This window comes from Coregonus clupeaformis, chromosome 13 (genome assembly GCF_020615455.1).
Source record: "Coregonus clupeaformis isolate EN_2021a chromosome 13, ASM2061545v1, whole genome shotgun sequence".
Classification (NCBI taxonomy): Eukaryota; Metazoa; Chordata; class Actinopteri; order Salmoniformes; family Salmonidae; genus Coregonus; species Coregonus clupeaformis.
The window spans coordinates 20,425,212-20,446,089 of record NC_059204.1 but is presented as its reverse complement, the minus strand read 5'-3'; the positions used below and the strand labels follow the sequence as shown (position 1 = coordinate 20,446,089).

Here is a 20,878-nt window from a genome sequence, read left to right as displayed (position 1 = left end):
AAATTTGGCTAAAAGCAGAGAGAGGTAAAAAAAAACATTGGCCCATTTTACCTGGCTGAGTGATCATTAATTAACTTCAATGTACTCTTTTAATGGTCTACTCATCTGATGGCTGTTCCTAGCAAATCGTTTCTGTGTGTGGGGAGGAAATATTATTTATATAGGAAAGTGTGTGTGCGTCATCAGAGAATGGTAAGGCAGCAGCAGCGATGGCCTATAATTTGCAACAAGCAAATAACACTTCAGGGCTGATATAACTAGCAAAACAAAAAGGCTGGTCAGACATCCAGAACGGCTTCGTGGCATGGCGTGGTGCGGCTGGCTGCCAGAGGCTGCTCTCTGGATGAGCGTCAGAGAGCTGGTCCCAGTGACCTCAGCCAGGTCTGTAAATGGAGGGATTTGAAGATTATGGGCCGCCCTCTCTGAATCACGATCAAACCTCATTTCCATCCAGCTCTGGTCCATCGTTAATCTCACGAACACCAGATTATGTGTGTCACTGAGGGCGGCTGGGATTGATATTGCGTCCTCTGTTTGGGCTCTCATCACACAACAGAACTCAAATCGTTCAGAGTTCCAGATTATGGATGCGAGACAGTCTCATACACGCACAAACACATGCACACATGCAGACGCACAAACTTTAGCTCTGAGTTCTCTGATTGTCCTGCTTCTTGTGGTACTTCATCAGATAATGTGATGCTTGGCGTGGGACTGGCATTACTGGCTCTCCTAGCGATCTCCAGATGTCTAAACAAACGCACAACCCAGAAGGATGCGGACTAAGCCTTGAGCTAAGCTGAGGGGGTAGACATCTATGGAGAGTACAGAACTGTGTTTAGATAGAGCGCTGAAAGATGGACCACTGTAGTCCTCAATAAAATGTGCAAAACTGCAGAACACACCAGTTGGACTACAACAGACGTGGACACAACTGAATATTTCTCTTCATCAAATGTCTGCCAAACAAAGCTAGCGCCAAACTCCTGTTTGATTTGTATATTCTGTCCATTCGTACCAAAAAAAGTGCAGCGTAAGAAGTCTGGAATTGGTTTTCATCCTGAGTACTGAAGAACAGGATGCTGAAGAACACCACAAATGTGCCAATCACTATTCAAAAACAAGTACAAGAAATATGTATCCAGGGCTTACAGTTAGTGAGTGCATACATTTTTTTCATTTATTCATACTGGTCCCCCATGGAATCGAACCCACAACCATGGCGTTGCAAGCGCCATGCTCGCAGATGTGTATACAGTGGGGGAAAAAAGTATTTAGTCAGCCACCAATTGTGCAAGTTCTCCCACTTAAAAAGATGAGAGGCCTGTAATTTTCATCATAGGTACACGTCAACAATGACAGACACATTTAGAAAAAAAAATCCAGAAAAATCACATTGTAGGATTTTTAATGAATTTATTTGCAAATTATGGTGGAAAATAAGTATTTGGTCACCTACAAACAAGCAAGATTTCTGGCTCTCACAGACCTGTAACTTCTTCTTTAAGAGGCTCCTATGTCCTCCACTCGTTACCTGTATTAATGGCACCTGTTTGAACTTGTTATCAGTATAAAAGACACCTGTCCACAACCTCAAACAGTCACACTCCAAACTCCACTATGGCCAAGACCAAAGAGCTGTCAAAGGACACCAGAAACAAAATTGTAGACCTGCACCAGGCTGGGAAGACTGAATCTGCAATAGGTAAGCAGCTTGGTTTGAAGAAATCAACTGTGGGAGCAATTATTAGGAAATGGAAGACATACAAGACCACTGATAATCTCCCTCGATCTGGGGCTCCACGCAAGATCTTATCCCGTGGGGTCAAAATGATCACAAGAACGGTGAGCAAAAATCCCAGAACCACACGGGGGGACCTAGTGAATGACCTGCAGAGAGCTGGGACCAAAGTAACAAAGCCTACCATCAGTAACACACTACGCCACCAGGGACTCAAATCCTGCAGTGCAAGACGTGTCCCCCTGCTTAAGCCAGTACATGTCCAGGCCCGTCTGAAGTTTGCTAGAGTGCATTTGGATGATCCAGAAGAGGATTGGGAGAATGTCATATGGTCAGATGAAACCAAAATATAACTTTTTGGTAAAAACTCAACTCGTCGTGTTTGGAGGACAAAGAATGCTGAGTTGCATCCAAAGAACACCATACCTACTGTGAAGCATGGGGGGTGGAAACATCATGCTTTGGGGCTGTTTTTCTGCAAAGGGACCAGGACGACTGATCCGTGTAAAGGAAAGAATGAATGGGGCCATGTATCGTGAGATTTTGAGTGAAAACCTCCTTCCATCAGCAAGGGCATTGAAGATGAAACGTGGCTGGGTCTTTCAGCATGACAATGATCCCAAACACACCGTCCGGGCAACGAAGGAGTGGCTTCGTAAGAAGCATTTCAAGGTCCTGGAGTGGCCTAGCCAGTCTCCAGATCTCAACCCCATAGAAAATCTTTGGAGGGAGTTGAAAGTCCGTGTTGCCCAGCGACAGCCCCAAAACATCCCTGCTCTAGAGGAGATCTGCATGGAGGAATGGGCCAAAATACCAGCAACAGTGTGTGAAAACCTTGTGAAGACTTACAGAAAATGTTTGACCTGTGTCATTGCCAACAAAGGGTATATAACAAAGTATTGAGAAACTTTTGTTATTGACCAAATACTTATTTTCCACCATAATTTGCAAATAAATTCATTAAAAATCCTACAATGTGATTTTCTGGATTTTTTTTTCTCATTTTGTCTGTCATAGTTGACGTGTACCTATGATGCACATTACAGGCCTCTCTCATCTTTTTAAGTGGGAGAACTTGCACAATTGGTGGCTGACTAAATACTGTTTTTCCCCACTGTACATGCCCTGACATTAAGCATGAGCTTAGACAATGGAATATTGAATGGAAATGCAATCATTAACATTATGCAGAGGTTTTCAAGGCAATAATGACGTTTGTTGAGTTCGGGGTCCTGCTTGCGAGGACGATGGGCAGGTATCTGGTATAGAACGCTTGCCTATCCTTGAGTTGGAATCAAATCTATCGTGTAGGGTAAGAACCAGGATAGCATCCCAATAATTAAAATCGTCAATGGGAGGTATGGATTAGTAAACAGATTGAATTCCTCAGCCAGATCCCCAGGCCTGAGAGAAAGAGTGTTATTGGATTGTCTTTATTTGGAAGAGAGCTCTTATTACCAGGGGCCTGATAAGAGAAGGGCTGCCCATGCATTCTCTATGAGGTTGGGAATAAGAGGACTGCCGGTCAATACTTGCCTTTGTTTCCATAGCACCTGCTGGGTGAGGGCTGAGCTCTGCTTTCCCACATGAAGACAGATCAGACGCAGCACAGCCATGCCCCCCGAGATACATTTGGCTGCATCCCCTCAACAGTTTCACAGACAAATAAACCAACCAGGGAAGTCTGCACTATGTATACCACTTCCCTGATCATCAACGAGATCCAAAACCCCTGCCAACAAAGTATGCCCTCTGTAAACTGTTACCATGGCCTTAAGCTATAGTCCTCTCTCAAAGTGTGTGGCACAGTGAACTTTTGGCTCAAAGTGAGGTCAACCCAGCTCAGCCAAGAGGAAAGTGACCTGAGTGAGACTGAGGTTGTTCCAAGCTTACTAGCCTATATTCCATAGGCAGGGGCCGACAGTGAGGCACTCAGACTCCCCTTTAGCTCTTTTCATCCTAGCAAGGCCGCCACACAGCCCCAGCTCCCAGCAGGAGACATCATGCAGGCCCCGCTGGGCTGTGTCTACAGAGATACAGTGGGGCGGTTGCCACAGCCAGGCCTTCCACAGGCACGCTCAGTATCTTGGTCTCCCTCTCTCCCTCTCCTTCTCTGCAAGTCTCCCTCTCCATCTCTCTGTTCTAGTCTGTTGGAAGTGGAAATGAGAATAGGGGTTGGAGGGGTTGTTGCCTTCTTACTCCTGAAGGCAAGTCACACTCAAATGCGTGGACACACAGCTCCACTCAGCTCATGAAATACTTGAGTGAGAGGGAAAGAGCTGGTGTGGTTCTGCCTGCCAGGCTGTACACTGACACACAGAGGAAGTACAGCAGAACCAGACATAGGTCAGTGGATCATACCTAGCACAACACACCTTGCAAAGAGCGCCACCACAATAGAGGAACAAGATTATCTTGTTAACACCACTAATGGTTTCAGATGGGCCAAGAGCGATGGAATCATAGGGGCACAAACTCCCACCATTTCTACCAAAGCATCATACTGGCAAGTGGCAACTAATGGATATTCTTTCAGTGTACATTCATATCTTTATAGAACATTCCTTCAACGGTTTTTAAAATCAAAAGACCCTCATGCAACATACAGCATACTAAAATAATAAGATGGGTGTGATTTTGAGTCTTGAGGCAATGAGTCCCTCATTAACAATTTAGTCCAAAAAAATCTGCTCAGTGCAGCCAAGGAATATCCCAAGAATGATAATCAAAAACGGGATTGTTGAGCTGAACTGCCGTAAGGGTTTGGAAGGCCCTAGTCATTTGAAAAACACGATATTTCCACTTTACTTATGCAGGTTCCAACTCCTAGTACCTCACATACAGGTTTAACTACATGTTTTTGACTCCCTACAGTATTTACCCTGCTTCACACTGACAGCAATGTCTGCAGTCAGTCAGCCACATCATGGTCCTGATCAGAATGTCTCTCTTCTCATCACTCTCTCCCATCTCCTCCACTCCACTGCCCAGCTAACTCAATCACAGACAGCACAGCGGGACTCAGGCTCTGTGCAAATGGTTTCCCATTACGCTCGTTTGACCGCCAGCTTTGTTTCTGTACACGCATGCAGATCAATAACAGACAAGTGAACAGCACACCACGCCAAAATACCCATTGTAAGTACACACAAAAGCATGTACACATATGAAATGGGTAGCTAGCTACGGGGGTGCTTGCTGTAAGGTTGAGGCTGGGGCCACCCTAATAAAGGGGTGGGTTTTAAAGCAGCAAGTCTACTGCAACCAGGCTGCTGTACTGTAATATTCTAAGGTAAATTTAACCACAGGGTCAGGTTGGCAGACACTGCAACCAACATACACACAGCCAACCCTACCAGACAGCTGTCCCTCTTATCATCTAGTCCACAAGATATCCTGAAATGACAATATCTGGCAACCTGCCTCTCTACCATCTCGATTATACCAAGGAGGGCACTTTGGACTGGGACAAGAGCAGAGTATGTGGAGAGAATGGTCTTACAGGATTGTCAATCAAATGAGAAATTTACCAGATATAACGACTAGTTACCGGAGTGTAACTCCAGTTCTATGAGTGGAGCGGAGCCCCATAGGGGAGCTCTGCTCCTAGTGGTTTACCCTCTGCCCTAAGGCAGAAACAGCCTGAAGCAAAATTATGCACACGCCTACAGCCAATAGGAGTACAGGTGTCCCTATATAAGGAACCCCGTTCCCTCAATCTGCCTCCCGAGATATTATCTTCAGCGAGACTAGAGAGGGTCGGCAGGGCCTTAAGTCCTATGGGGCTCCGCTCCACTCATAGAACTGGAGTTACACTCCGGTAACTAGTCGTTCTATATCGTGGAGCTCCGCCCCATAGGGGAGCTCTGCTCCTAGTGGTTTAAGGCGGAGCGAAACGCTCCAAAATGTACTCCCTGCCGAGCCTAACACTTCCCATTAAAAAATGAAAAAAGGTCAAGCCCAGCAATGGCTGCAACCAATTCCCGCAGTACTGCGACTGAGAAACCCATCAGGGCGTCACAATATACCGCGTCATCGGTTATAGACCCGCCCCATCTAGCTCAATGACAATGGCAATGGCTATTGGGCAGATCATCAGAATAGACGCCGTGCTAATCTGTACTAGCAGATAGCCGTGCTTCAATATTCTGTGACAACGCTATCGTCCACTAATGAAATGACATAAAATGTCATTCTACATTATGTGTCCAATAGACCGCCTTACTCACTCAATGGAATCCAGAGATTAGTAGGCAGGGACAAAAAATACCAGTCATACTAAACTGAACCTCAGATAGATGACCTCATATTCTGTCCACTCAATACATGTCTCTACCATACTGATACAGTCAGTCAGGAGACATGTCACAAAATATGCTTTTCATCCAGAGCGGACCTGATAGAGACCTGTCTATCGTCCTGCTTCTCTCTCCTTCATCTCAAGATTCTCCTTCAGCTGCGCTGAGTGCAATCGAGCTTGAGAGTTAAAAAGCTTATTTTTTGCCATAACAAGTTTTCCTCACCAAAGCGGACCTGATTGGAACCTGTCCAATGTCCTGCTTTGTTCTCTAGCTCAAAGTCGCCCTTCAGCTCTGCTGAATACCGACCGAGCTAAAAAGTTAGAAAACATGTCCATCCAGAATATGTTACTTCTAATAAAAGCGGATTTATGAACATGGTCACAATCCTGCTTTCCTTCTCTGTCTTGCTCAAGGTCTCCCTTCAGCCACGCTGAGTACAGACCGAGCCAAAGAGTTAGAAGACATATCCAACAGATAAAAACGGATAAAAGGAGACGGTGTCGACCATGACGCTGCTCTACAAATATCCTCTACCTCTGTTCCTCTGAAAAGAGCAGTAGAAGCTGCTACTCCACGAGTGGAGTGCGCTCTAATACCCTGAGGCGGTTGTTGCCCCGCCGCCTCGTACGCCGTCTCAATTCCTTCACAAAGCCAATGAGACAATCGCTGTTTTGAAAGTGGTCTACCTAATGCAGCCGCACCGTGACACACAAACAGCTGAGGCGATGACCTAACCGCTGCTGTGCGCTCAATGTAGCACGCCAAAGCGCGTACTGGGCACAGACAATGAAGCTTTTCCTCACTCCTCTCCCCATGGGGAGGGGGATGAAAAGCCCACAATTCCACGATCTGTGATCTATATGCACTGTTAATAACCTTCGGCACAAATGCCGGGTTAGGACGTAACACCGCTCTGCTCAGATCGCCATTGATGGCAAGGCAGTCGGGTCTCGTCGACAGTGCACACAAATCACTGACCCGCTTAGCGGTAGTCAAGGCGAGCAACAGCGCCGTCTTGATAGACAGCATCTTGAGGGGTATTTGATTCAATGGCTCGAACGGCGACTTACATAGCGCTTCGAGAACCAAGTCCAAATCCCACTTGGGCAGCGTAGCTCTAGGCCTCGGCCTAAGCCGTCGCGTTCCCAATAAGAAACGTTTCACTAATGGGTGACTGAACACGTTTTTCCCGTTAAACCCTTCATGACCAGCTGAAATTGCCGCTGCAAACACTCGAATGGTGGAGGGCGATTTCTGCTTATCAAACATAAACTGCAGGAATGAGAGCACACTCTCTACCTGACAGCTCATGGGGTCCACGTCCTGTGTGTCACACCATTGTGAGAAAACATTCCATCTGCTGGTATACACCTTAGAAGTGGAACTGGCTCTTGCGCCCTGTATGGTTCTGATCACTGCATCAGATAACCCACGGCGCCTCAACCTGTCCCATTCAGGAACCAAGCCCTCAGTGGTTGGCCGATTATGGGCCACTGCCCTATCGAGCCTCCCGCCTGGGTCAACGCGTCTCGTCGATGTGGAATTGGCCAAGGTGGCGCAATCAACATCTGACTCATCTCCGCAAACCACGGAGCCCCCGGGCGATCGGGCGCTATCAGTATCACTGACAGCTCCTCTGACCTCACCCTGGCTAGCAGTGGGAGAATGCAAGACAGCGGAGGGAATGCATACAGGAGAACTTTCGGCCACGGGTAGTGCGCAAATGCGTCTCTTCCCAATGGCGGTTCGTCCTGGTTTCTCAGAGAGAACCATAGGGGACACTGCGCGTTCACACGTGACGCGAACAGGTCCACCTCGGCTCTCCGAATTGTTCCCAAATTCGTAGAACAATGTCCGGGTGCAGACACCACTCGTCGTCTCGAGGACCCCCTCTTGACATGAGGTCTGCCCCTACGTTCAAGTAGCCCGGAATGTGCGCTGCTCTCAACGAGCGAAGGTGCTTGTGAGCCCACAGCCACAATTCCATTGCCGCCCAATGGAGAGCAGGAGACCTGACTCCTCCCTGGCGGTTTATGTGAGCCACTGTGGTCCGGTTGTCTGACCAGACCAACACATCGCGACCCCGAAGGGTAGACGCGAAGTGGGTCAAAACCAGTCGAACCGTTTCCAACTCTAGGAGGTTGATGTGACGACCTGATTGAGGCCATGCACCTCCTATCGCTTGAGACTGACATGTCCCTCCCCATCCAGTCAGAGAGGCATCTGTAAACACTGGAATGTGGAATGACACCTTGCCCATCGGGACTCCGTGCGTGAGAACGCACGGGTTCCTCCAATAGTCCAGGTCTGCTCTTAGCGAGAGAGGAACCACCACCAACCGATGACGTTGACGCACTGGGTCTAGTCTTAGTTAGGGCGAACCACCGCTGCGTTCTGCGCATGTGCAGAAGCCCCAGCGGGACCACAGAGTGGGCTGCCGACATGAGACCCAAAAGTGACATGATCGATAGCGCCGTTACTGTGTGATTCGGACGACACCTCCTCAGGGCTAGTAACAATGCTGCCCTTCGAGGGTCCGAAATTCGAGCCCTCATCATTACAGTGTCTAGCTGTAGTCCCAGGTAGACAATCTGATGACTGGGCCAGGGTGCGCTCTTTTTCCAATTCACAGCGAACCCCAGACGCGTGAGATGAATCACCGTCTGTGTCGTGTGAGTGAACGCCAGCTCTGCTGACGGGGCGAGAACCAGCAGGTCGTCTAGGTAGGCTAATATCCTTATCCCCTGACGACGCAGTGGTCCCAATGCCGCCTCCACACATTTGGAAAAAGTTCGAGGTGCCAGGGCGTACCCAAACGGCATCCTCGTGAACTCGTACGCCACCCCTTGAAATGCGAACCGCAGAAACTTTCTGTGGCGTGATTGTATCGGCACATGAAAGTCACGCGTCCTTTAGGTCTATGCTTGTACAAAAGTCTCCCTTCTGGACACATTCCAGTAGACGTTTTGTCGTCAGCATTCGGAAGGGCCGTTTGGTTATGCTCTCGTTGAGAATGCGTAAATCCAAAATCGGCCTCACTCCCCCTGTCTTTTTGGGCACTAGGAAATAGGGCGAATACAGCCCTTTGTTCCTTTGCTCTCGGGGAACTACTGTGACCGCCTCCTTCGCCAAAAGTTCCGTAATCTCTGACATCAGAGCGGCTACTTTGTCTGGCGTTTTCATCACCGTTTCCACCACTCCCTGAACGGGGGTGGGGTCCGATGGAATTGGAGGGCATAACCCTTCTGCAACGTCTGATCTAGCCAGCGTGAGAGGGTACAGCTTTGTTGCCACTGCCAGCGATGCAGAGAAAGCGGGCGCGCACAAAGCTGTGGTGCATCCAGTAGGAAGGACCTGTATTCCTCTATGGCCCTCGCCGCCGCTATTCCCCAGCACTGAGTTGGTGGAATAGCCCAAGGCGAGCCCCCCTCGAAAGGGAGAGGAAACATCAGCTCGTTCTGGGTGAATCGGGGGCCTTGATACGTTAGTTACGACCGTAACTCCAGTAATCCGGCCCTCCGTGAACGCAGCACGGTTCTGAACTGCACTGACTGAGGCATTGGCCTGAGACAGAGCGCTCTCCCCGGAAAGCAATTGCGTCATCACGTCATTGTCTGACTGAGACTGCTGCTTGCCATGAGACCCATCCATTGCAGTACTCAACAGAGTCTGAAAGATGTGATCACTGACTGGTACCACATGGTGGTGCCACAATGCCTCCTCACTGGTCTTATGCGGCTGTTCAACGACACACTCAATGTGTGGTGAGCTGCGCTCAGAGCCATGGGCATTGATACGTTCAGAATAGACCGGAGGCGTCCATACCTTGGTTATACCTGTAACCCCGGTATTCCCGCTCTCCGTGAACGTCGCACGGGTCTGATCTGCGCTGACTGAGGCATTAGCCTGCAGTAAGGCGTCATTCCCGGCTAGCGGCTGCGCCTTCATGTCACATTGGGACGGAGGCAACTGCCTGCTATGTGAGACCTTTACTACAGAGCTCCTAGGAGTCTGTAGTAAGAGATCTTTATTAGGTGAGCTAAGGCTGCGCCTTGCTACCTTTACCCTTTTCCTCTCTTGAGCGCGCTCAGCTACACACTCTAAGTGGGTTGAGCTACACTCAAGATGGTGAGGGAGAGACATAGAACGTGAAGTGTTCTGTACCTTATGGAATAAATGTCCTTCTTTGACAATGTCAGAGAGAACCAGCTCTTTATTCACACAATGAAAAACACTACCCTCCACGCCCTGAACAGTGGGGTGGGGGGGAACAGTAGGCCCCTCTGCGTCACGCGCCGGGCCATCCTCCGTTCTCTCCCCCTCGCCTCGTCAGAGATGCCTGCGCTTCTGGGAGACCTTCTGGTGCTGCCAGGCTGGCTTCGTGACGACCTCCCTCGCCGGCGGGACCGTCGCTGCCACCGTCGCTGCTGGAGGGGCCGAGCCCGCTCTCCTGCTGCCTGTGGTGTGCGCCTGTCGCCTGGCCCGTCGCCTCCCTGTAGCTTTGCTGGGGGCGTTGGAGGTGGACGGGTTGGCTGGGGCTTTGCTGGCCTTCATTGCCAACGGCAAATGTTTCGCCAGGTGCCTCCTCTCCTCGTCCAGTTTGGCAATGCGTTCGGTCGCGTCTTTCACGGCGAGGCCAAATAGGCCCCTCGCTGGAGACGGGGCGTTGAGCAAAGATGCCCTGTCGGTCTCCTTCATGGCTGTCATGGAGAGCCAGAGGTGCCGTTCCGTGACCACCGAGGTGGCCATGGTTCTGCCCGCACATATGGCAACCGCCTGCGTCAGGTGGAGGATGGCTCCAGAAATCTTGGAGGCCTCCTCCACTTCCTCTCTGGTCATCTCAGACCTGCCCGTTGTGAGACGGGACAGGGAGGCCGCGAGGAGGGCGATGTTATTCGCCGCCGCTACGCTCTGGGCTCCCAGCGTAAAGGATTTCTCAGCCAATTGGGCTGTGAACCTGTCCTTTTGGGCTGGCAGAGTGGCCTTCTTGGAGGCTGCCCAGGGACTCGAACCCGGCACTAGGAACGCCGTCATGGCGCCTTCGAGCCTGGGGATTCCCCTAGCTGCCCACTCATATCCGCTCACTCTGGTGAAAGGAGTATACGCTCTGGCCGGCGAACGCGCCGCCAGAGGTGTTCCCCACGAGCCCTCGACATACTTGCCGAGAGAGGGCAAGGCTGGAGCCATTGGCTCAGCTGCTCTCCTCGGCTTGGAGTAAGGGCCGCCCTCCATCAGGTCCACCTCCATAGGAAGGGGAACTGGGGGCAGCGCAATCTCAAGTCGGGTGGCTGCCTTCTCAATGAGCTCGGGAAAGTCTGAGCGCAGAGAGGCTGCCGCGAAGGACAGGGCTTCTGACCTAGCAGAGCCCATGTCGTCATCGCACAAGGATCCTTCTGACCTCGCGCTCTCAGAATGAAAGGGGGTCTTGAAGGTAGGCGCCAGAGGTCTGGATTGTCCTACTGGGATATCCGTCTCGGCGCCCTCCTTGTCATCCTCCGATTCTGCACTGTCCTCTGATGCCTCTGAAGCAGAGGCGAGTGTGGACATTACGTCATCCAGAGGGACTTCCTCCTTAAAAAACGCCCGACGCTGCTTCCTCTCCTTCATAGGAAGGAGGGCGCAGGAGGCGCAATTAGGAGGGTTGTCGAGACCGTCCTCGGCGTGCTGCGGCCCCAAACACACGAAACAAAGGTCGTGGGGGTCCGAGGTAGCCATGGTGGTACACCGACACAGGGCCCTTAAAAGGGCCTTTGGGGGTGGGAAATTCCCTGGTGTGCTCATGGTAGAAGACGTTGACGGCTGGCAGTCAACGGCGAAATTCTTCTTTGAGTCTTCGTTGTGGCTTCTTCACTAGTCCAGTCGCTGAAGATAATGGGAGGCAGATTGAGGGAACGGGGTTCCTTATATAGGGACACCTGTACTCCTATTGGCTGTAGGTGTGTGCATAATTTTGCTTCAGGCTGTTTCTGCCTTAGGGCAGAGGGTAAACCACTAGGAGCAGAGCTCCCCTATGGGGCGGAGCTCCACGATATAGAACCTCTGAACTTCGATCCTGTGCTGTCCCGAAAAGTCTCTTCACAATGTCTCATGCTGCACAACTAGGCCCATGTTTTCCCATCACCATATGATCATTAGGCCAATGACAACTGGAAGGCCTACTCAACCTGATGACTGGTCCAGACCACCATGCTGTCAGGTCAGGACCAATTACATTTCAATGTGAGAGACACGGTGCAGTCAGTGTCTAGGGCACAGTCATAACTTACAGCTCTGCTGGATGCCGCCATGATCAGAGTATTCTCTGGCACTACCCCAATCCCATCGGAGAGAAGTGCTGTTCAAATAACTTTCGTCCTTATTATCATGTCTGGAGGAGAGGCAGCAGGGTAATAAAATCAGAGAAATATGGTCAAACATTAACTGCTGAGGAAAGGTAATACCAGCTCTAAGTGCAGTCTGTATGGTCCTACACAGAACCTACTGTGACCCTGTCATTTCATGGCTTCCTTCCTGCACATCAGCACCAGGCTCTGTCTAAAAAGCCATTTCAGTCCACTCTCCTCCAGTCCCCTCCATTGAGGCGCAAGCATGCTGAATGGCAGGGACAGTAAGCCGAATTCAGCGTGCGCTCGAGTAACCCGTCTCTTCCCCTTTATTCACATGATGGGCTCCACAGCGGCGGTGCTGTAGTGGGGAGGGACAGATGTGGCTTACATAACACCCAAGAAATCAGTGTCTCACTGGGGCTTAATCTTCATGTCAGTGACGTCCCCCCTTGATGGACCATCACAGGCCCGCCACTGCCTTGCAGGGCAGGCCAGCCTACAGCAGATCACACTGCAGCAATCAATGAGCAGTTTGTTTAAGAGGAAATCAATGAGCGGATCGCTTGGCAGGAGAGTTTCTATGACTCTTCAGGAAAGCACTTACCTGTCTTTGTCTCTGAAACGGCAAAGTGGAATAGAAATGACCACCGAGGTAAATCATAATAATGCATGAATGAGTTTGAATTATTTTTATGTTCAAGCCCTGATTTATTTGACTACAAAAGCAGTGCTTTCAAACATTGCCACCTTTTAATTCATCCAGCAACTGCACAAGCAAACAAGTTCATACGTCGACTGTATTTTCCTCATTAACATTACTGACATCCATAACAATATAGCACAACCATGCGCTGAGTAACTCCAAATAACTTTCTCTAATTGCGAACGAGAGAAAACTGTGAAAGAGACTACCAGTGACATCATACTCCTCTCCTCGCTGTGTGTTCGTGGTAATAAAAAAGGTCAAATGTTGAATGACTTAGCAGATTTCTAAAATTGGCCTCCAGTGACTGTGTGATCTATAACGGGAAAAACAGAAGTGTATGAAATAAAAATCAGAACCCAGCTTTGCCGCCCGCCGGTAGTTTGTAGAGAAGCCGTGGTCTAGTGGAACAAGAAATGCAGCAGTTCTGACAAAGACAGCATCTCAATCTTCAAACAGCTGTGCTGAACTGCGGGTTCAGTGTCTGTGGAAGTGCTTGAGAATAGGAATGCTTCTGTTCAAATCCTTTCTCTGAAGTGCTAGAAGACGACATCTTTTACCTCTATGATCTCTGAGTATGTGAGAAACGTCAGAAAGACTAAATCAATCCCTCTTCCCCCATTTTCTGTGTATTTTGAAGAGGTCTTTCCCTCCCATGATTCCTAAAGGATTAGGCTATCTTTAGGAGAACTGCCAATGAAAGTAACTCGAGCACAATATGTTATGGCCTATCTGTACTTCTCTGTAGCCATGCAGTCCTCTTGGTCTGTAGAAAAGCAAATCAGAGACAACCATGCGGATCAGGTCAGACTCAAGCATTTCTGCAGTATTAAAAATGCAGCTCAAGTCTCACTGGTGAAGAGTGACAGAGTAGGTTGGGAAAATATATCGCATCAACAGCATCGGCTGAGAAATTCCTTTAATGCATCATACAGATACACATCAAGGTTATGAATAGGGATGCTGGCGGTTCCTTGCCTGACAATAATAGGACAGTATTCGGAAAGTATTCAGATCCCTTTACTTTTCCCACATTTTTACGTTACAGCTTTATTCTAAAATGTATTAAATAGGTTTGTCCCCCGTCATTCTACACACAATACCCCATAATGACAAAGCAAAAACCGTTTGGACACACCTACTCATTCAAGGGTTTTTCTTTATTTTTACTATTTTCTACATTGTAGAATAATAGTGAAGACGTCAAAACTATAAACACATATGGAATCATGTAGTAACCAAAAAAGTGTTAAACAAATCAAAATATATTTTATATTTGAGATTCTTCATATAGCCACCCTTTGCCTTGATTTTATGATGGCTTTGCACACTCTTGGCATTCTCTCAACCAGCTTCATGAGGAATGCTTTTCCAACAGTCTTGAAGGAGTTCCCACATATGCAGAGCACTTGTTGGCTGCTTTTCCTTCACTCTGCGGTCCAATTCATCCCAAACCATCTCAATTGGGTTGAGGTCGGGTGATTGTGGAGGCCAGGTCATCTGATGCAGCACTCCATCACTCTCCTTCTTGGTGGTAAAATAGCCCTTACACAGCCTGGAGGTGTGTTGGGTCATTGTCCTGTTGAAAAACAAATGATATTCCCACTAAGAGCAAACCAGCTGGGATGGCGTATCGCTGCAGAATGCTGTGGTAGCCATGCTGGTTAAGTGTGCCTTGAATTCTAAATAAATCACAGACAGTGTCACCAGCAAAGTACCCCCACACAATCACACCTTCTCCTCCATGCTTCATGGTAGGAACCACACATGCAGAGATCCTCCGTTCACCTGCATCTTACAAAGACACGGCGGTTGGAACCAAAAATCTCAAATTTGGACTCATCAGACCAAAGGACAGATTTCCACCGGTCTAATGTCCATTGCTCGTGTTTCTTGGCCCAAGCAGGTCACTTCTTATTATTGGTGTCCTTTAGTAGTGGTTTCTTTGCAGCAAATCGACCATGAAGGCCTGATTCACACAGTCCCCTCTGAACAGTTGATGGTGAGATGTGTCTGTGACTTTAACTCTGTGAAGCATTTATTTGGGCTGTAGTTTGAGGCTGGTAACTATAAATGAACTTATCCTCTGCAGCAGAGGTAACTCTGGGTCTTCCATTCCTGTGGCGGTCCTCATGAGAGCCAGTTTCATCATAGCGCTTGATGGTTTTTGCGACTGCACTTGAAGAAACGTTCAAAGTTCTTGAAATGTTCTGTATTGACTGACCTTCATGTCTTAAAGTAATGATGGACTGTCGTTTCTCTTTGCTTATTTGAGCTGTTCTTGCCATCATATGGACTTGGTCTTTTACCAAATAGGGCTATCTTCTGTATACCCCCCCCCCCCACCTTGTCACAACACAACTGATTGGCTCAACCACATTAAGGAGGAAAGAAATTCCACAAATTAACTTTTAAGAAGGCACAACTGTTAATTGAAATGAATTCCAGGTGACTACCTCATGAAGCTGGTTGAGAGAATGCCAAGAGTGTGCAAAGCTGTCATCAAGGCAAAGGGTGGCTATTTGAAGAATATAAAATATATTTTGATTTGTTGAACACTTTTTTGGTTAATACATGATTCCATATGTGTTATTTCATAGTTTTGATGTCTTCACTATTATTCTACAATGTAAGAAATAGTAAAAATAAAGAAAAACCCTTGAATGAGTAGTTTTGTCCAAACTTTTGACTGGTAGTGTGTGTGTGTGTGTGTATATATATAAATAAATAAATAAATAAATAAATGTGCCATTTGAGAATCATTCATTGAAACCGTAATGAGCTACGCTACCTGCTCGGCTATAGTGGAGTCACAGCGGAGCTTTGCAGTAGCAAAATATGTAATGAGAGATTGCTGCTGCTTGTAATATTTCAATTCATATGCAATCAAAATGACTGCCTCTGCGCTTCTAGTGTTACCATCTGCACTGTTCAAGTAAATGTGTTTTTGTCAAATGTTCTGTGGAAATTGTTCAAAGTAGCCTAGTCCTTACGCATATAGCTGTATGGTTTATTTAACTTTGCAATCCCTTTGTGTTTTTACATACATTTTAAAATGAGAAATCTGAGTCTCAGTGTCACTCTGGAATTGCCCTATAAAGGAAACAAATGTGATAGAGCAACACCAGACACTGCATAAAAAGTAGCTCTGCAATAATACAGAACCAACCTTACCACAACATTCACTACCTTCATTTTACCAGGCAAGTTGACTGAGAACACATTCTTCATCATCATAAGCCATGGCTGCACATTAACCGTCTTTACACGGCATCCAGGGGCCATTTGCACCTGCCTCTCATTTGGCCACTGCCCTGAGAGGCATACAGAGAAGGCAGCGGCACGCGCTCAGCCACCGCAACAGCTAGCAGCGCTCAACGCTCGCCTTGTCTGGAGAAAGAGGGGAGGAAATGCTTTCCAACAGTCTGCCTCTAAACAAACACCTCTTTTATCCCATCTCTGCTTTTACTCCCAAGGTATTTTCCTCCCTGCCAGAATGGGGAATGTATGAGCCTTTAACGAGTGACTCCGCTCTCCCTGCATCAATCTTCTAATCTTCCAAAGGCTTAACACATTCAAAACAGAATCTCATTTCCGATTCTCTAAACATACTGCCTGAGTTGATGTTACTGTGTTAACATTTTATCTCGGCTGAAATCAACTTAAGGTTGTAGGGGGTCGTACTTACTGTGCCAGTGTCTGTGCATAGAATAATGAATCATAATACAGTTTTCATTGAATGTTTGGGAATGACGCAGAGTAAGGCATTTGTGAAAATTCTATAGAAATATAAGTGGGAAAGCGGCCGTGTGTTTGGACAATTAAAATGTATAGACACTGCAGTAAATAAAATGTGTCAGTCTTGTCCAGGACTGGACTTTACACAGACCAGTGCACCATAGCCAATCAGAGCTACAGTAGGCCCATATGCAAATAAGCCATTTGCCACATGGGCATGGCATCATTCACTTTGAACTGGACTGTGTGTTTACAGGCAGTAGCAACAGCTCAACTTAGATCATTACAAAGCATTCGCCTAAAGCCACAAAATACACCTGAATGGATTTCTGCAAATATTACAGTCCTATTGATCAAAACCATGAACATTTAGGCTCTCTCTCCCTCAGTTGGCTATGCACATCAACAACCAAATCACCAACTAATGTTAGCCAGAGCAAGATGAGAAAAAAATCTAACAGTAGATAACCCTTCAAACTTTTTCAGCTTGTAGTTGGCTGTCTAAATGTCACTGATAAGCGATGGAGAAAAGCCTGCTCGCCCTTCTGCAGCTTGCCTGCCAATGCATGCGTGTCCCAACCCACGTTTTTACAACTGAATGGGAACTTGCCTGAACACCCATTGATCGATACCAAATACATTTGATTGACAACTAAGAGATATGCTAACTGTGGAGAACAGTCGTTAAAGTTCAGCATAGCTAGCAAAGTGATTCACATTTCTTGCTAGCTAACCAAATGACACATGCATCTAGCTGTAGCCACTGAAAAACAATATGGGGGTAAAAAGTCACCCACTCACCCAATGACATGACATCCTCCCAGCAGCTAGCTAGCTAATGTTAGGCTCCATGTATTTATCTTGCTAAATAAATAGCTACATAAATAGATAAGCTAGCCTATTAGCCACATTATGACTGACTTGTGACCATTGCCCTTGCTATTTTGATTGTATTGCCTTCCCAGCCTTAGTCACATTTGTCTGTTTTTGTCCAAAATATTGAGTCATTGAAACTGAAACAGTGCATCCCGAATGGCTTGAGGCAGCAAACAATGTACCAGGCCAGCTGTGATTTACAACCTCATAGCAATATTCAAATCAAATCAAATTTTATTGGTCACATACACGTGTTTAGCAGATGTCATTACGGGTGTAGCGAAATGCTTGTGCTTCTAGCTCCGACAGTGCAGTAATATCTAACAATTTCACAACATATACCCAATATACACAAATCTAAGTGAGGAATGGAATTAAAAATGCATATATGGACGAGCAATGACAGTGGCATGGACTAAGATACAGTAGAATAGTATAGAATACAGTATATACATATGAGATGAGTAACGCAAGATATGTAAACATTAAAGTGACTAGTGTTACATTTCTTAAAGTGGTCAGTGATTTTTTGTCTATAGGCAGCAGCCTCTAATGTGCTAGTGATGGCTATTTAACAGACTGATGGCCTTGAGATAGAAGCTGTTTTTCAATCTCTTGGTCCCAGCTTTGATGCACCTGTACTGACCTCGCCTTCTGGATGATAGCGGGGTGAACAGGCAGTGGCTCGGGTGGTTGATGTCCTTGATGATCTTTTTGGCCTTCCTGAGACATCGGGTGCTGAAGGTGTCCTGGAGGGCGGGTAGTTTGCCCCCGGTAATGCGTTGGGCAGACCGCACCACCCTCTGGAGAGCCCTGTGGTTGCAGGTGGTGCAGTTGCCGTACCAGGCAGTGTTACAGCCCGACAGGATGCTCTCAATTGTGCATCTGTAAAAGCTTGTGAGGGTTTTAGGTGCCAAGCCAAATTTCTTCAGCCTCCTGAGGTTGAAGAGGCTCTGTTGCACCTTCACCACACTGTCTGTGTGGGTGGACCATTTCAGTTTGTCAGTGATGTGTATGCCAAGGAACTTGAAGCTTTCCACCTCCTGCACTGAGAGGTTATTTTCCTGTAGGCTGTCTCGTCATTGTTGGTAATCAAGCCTACTACTGTTGTGTCATCTGCAAACTTGATGATTGAGTTGGAGGCGTGCTTGGCCACATAGTCATGGAAGGAAGTACAGGAGTACAGGAGTAGGCTTAGCAAGCACCCTTGGACTACCAAGAAATGTATTGGTGATTTATATTAATCATGCATTGAACTGCATCCATCTATTCTGCCAACAATTACTTACTCTGTCATGACATTGAGTCAAATATAACCTATTTTTAAAACTTCTTATACAATTGGTTTTGAAGCATAAGTTGGGAATTTGATATTTTTGAATGATATGATTGTTTCTTTCATATTTGCAAAGTAGTTAAAACACTATCAGTTCTGCTTTAAAAACTGTCCCCGGGACCACCCATACACAGTCGCTTTGGATAAAAGCGTCTGCTAAATGGCATATTATTATTATATTATATAGCAGGGAAGCTGTAATATGTTTTACAATAAGGAACATAGTACTGATAAATATATTACTCTGCTGTAAAGCAAAATTACAGTATTAAGCTGGCAACTCTGGAGCAAGTATAGGCCTAAAGCTGTAGATTTACAGGGAAGTTTGACAGTGTAGCATAGAATTCATTTTGCTCTGACTATAACTATCGGCACCGGTTAACAAAAGTGCAAGTTGGATGGTGAAAACAAAAAACTGTTGTTTGACACCACAAAACCCCGAATAACCCTGCAACAGGGCAAGAATAGCAAACAGGCAAGCGCGCGTTCTAACACCCGACCCACGCAGAATCACATTTAAGACAGCAGCATATTTGTGCTGGGTCTCAACAACCTAGTCCTTCACATTACAAATTCCTGAAGTCTAGCTGTGTTACAAGTTACAACGCATAGTTCCAGACTTTGCTACGTGGCTTTTTCAACATCCACCAGCGTACAGAAGCTAGCTGGCATTATCCCCCCACATTCTTCTGAAAGTTCGACATTGGAGACAACATGCCCCATTTCCTTTAAAAAAAAGTAATGTAGCGTAACTAGCTAACAAACTAATGTCATTGCAGCGGATATGACAAGCAGCGAGCCACGCAATAACACATGAAAAAGTGATGTAGAAACTTGCTAGGTAGCAAATTGACAATGGAAGAACTGCTGCCAAAAAGCCTCACATGGTCGAGCTAACAAAATGTTAAGCTAGCTAGTCAGGTACGTCGCACAATTACCGATATTTTACATGTGCGCTAGCTATGTCCATTACCAACGTGATCGGGAAGTCAGCGACACCGAGGTGATACCAAGAGTTGTTGTTCATTTGCAGCGCAAGCCAGGCAAACGATGCACGAGCCAACCTTACCTGTATTTGAGGGATGCCACCCGGTCCCTCCACTATTTCTGGCGAGTTCTCAAAGACTCGGTCTCGATATAATGACCACAGACCAACGTTCGGCAGGAAAAGAAGAGCCGCTAAAAGCAACCCTGCGAACTGCAGTAGTCGCTTTTCTTTTCGCCTCATCTCTCCAGAAGAAATGTGAGAAAAGCTGTCTACAATGTAATCCCAACTGCTTCCAGGTGGACAACTTTCAATCTGAACAAACCAACGATATAATGTTGAAGCTTCGGGCACTTCCGCTAGGGGGAGTGAACCAATATCGTAGTTGGGAGCACAAGGACAAACTTTTGCATTCTTTGTAGTGAATAATGATAATAAATATTTGAATTCCAACCAGTTTACTTAATTATATTGCAACAACACAATGTTATATTAGATCACCTACATACCTGTAGAAAAGTTGAAAGTTACTCTCATGGCCCCTTGGTGACAATAAAGTGGAAGTCACTCAGGTTGACCGAAAAATTTACATTTATGTAGCCACTTCAATGCAATTTATTAATGGCAAAATTAGAAGGCTAATGATAACGTGAAATATACTCTCCGAAATTAAATGTTACATTGTAATTCAAGCATTTCTATTGGTAATTGTAAATTATGTATTGAATCTTGTGGTTGTGTTTTTTCCCAGGCAAATTTATTAAAACCAAAGTGTGTTAAAGGCCCAGTGCAGTCAAAAACGTGTGTTTCATGTGATTATATATATTTCCACATTAGGAGGTTGGAATAATATTGTGAAATTGATGCAGCAT

General features: G+C 46.8%; 1 protein-coding gene across 1 annotated transcript in view; it reads right to left on the bottom strand.

Annotated features, from left to right (window-relative positions):
* LOC121579424 (polypeptide N-acetylgalactosaminyltransferase 10) overlaps positions 1–20,337 on the bottom strand; it is a 118,053-nt gene extending 97,716 nt beyond the window's left edge. The window contains exon 1 of the mRNA XM_041894009.1: positions 20,091–20,337. Within this exon, the coding sequence (XP_041749943.1) occupies positions 20,091–20,249 (159 nt within the window). The 5' untranslated portion in view covers positions 20,250–20,337. The remainder of the gene's footprint in view (positions 1–20,090) is intronic.
* Between the last annotated feature and the right edge of the window lie 541 nt (positions 20,338–20,878).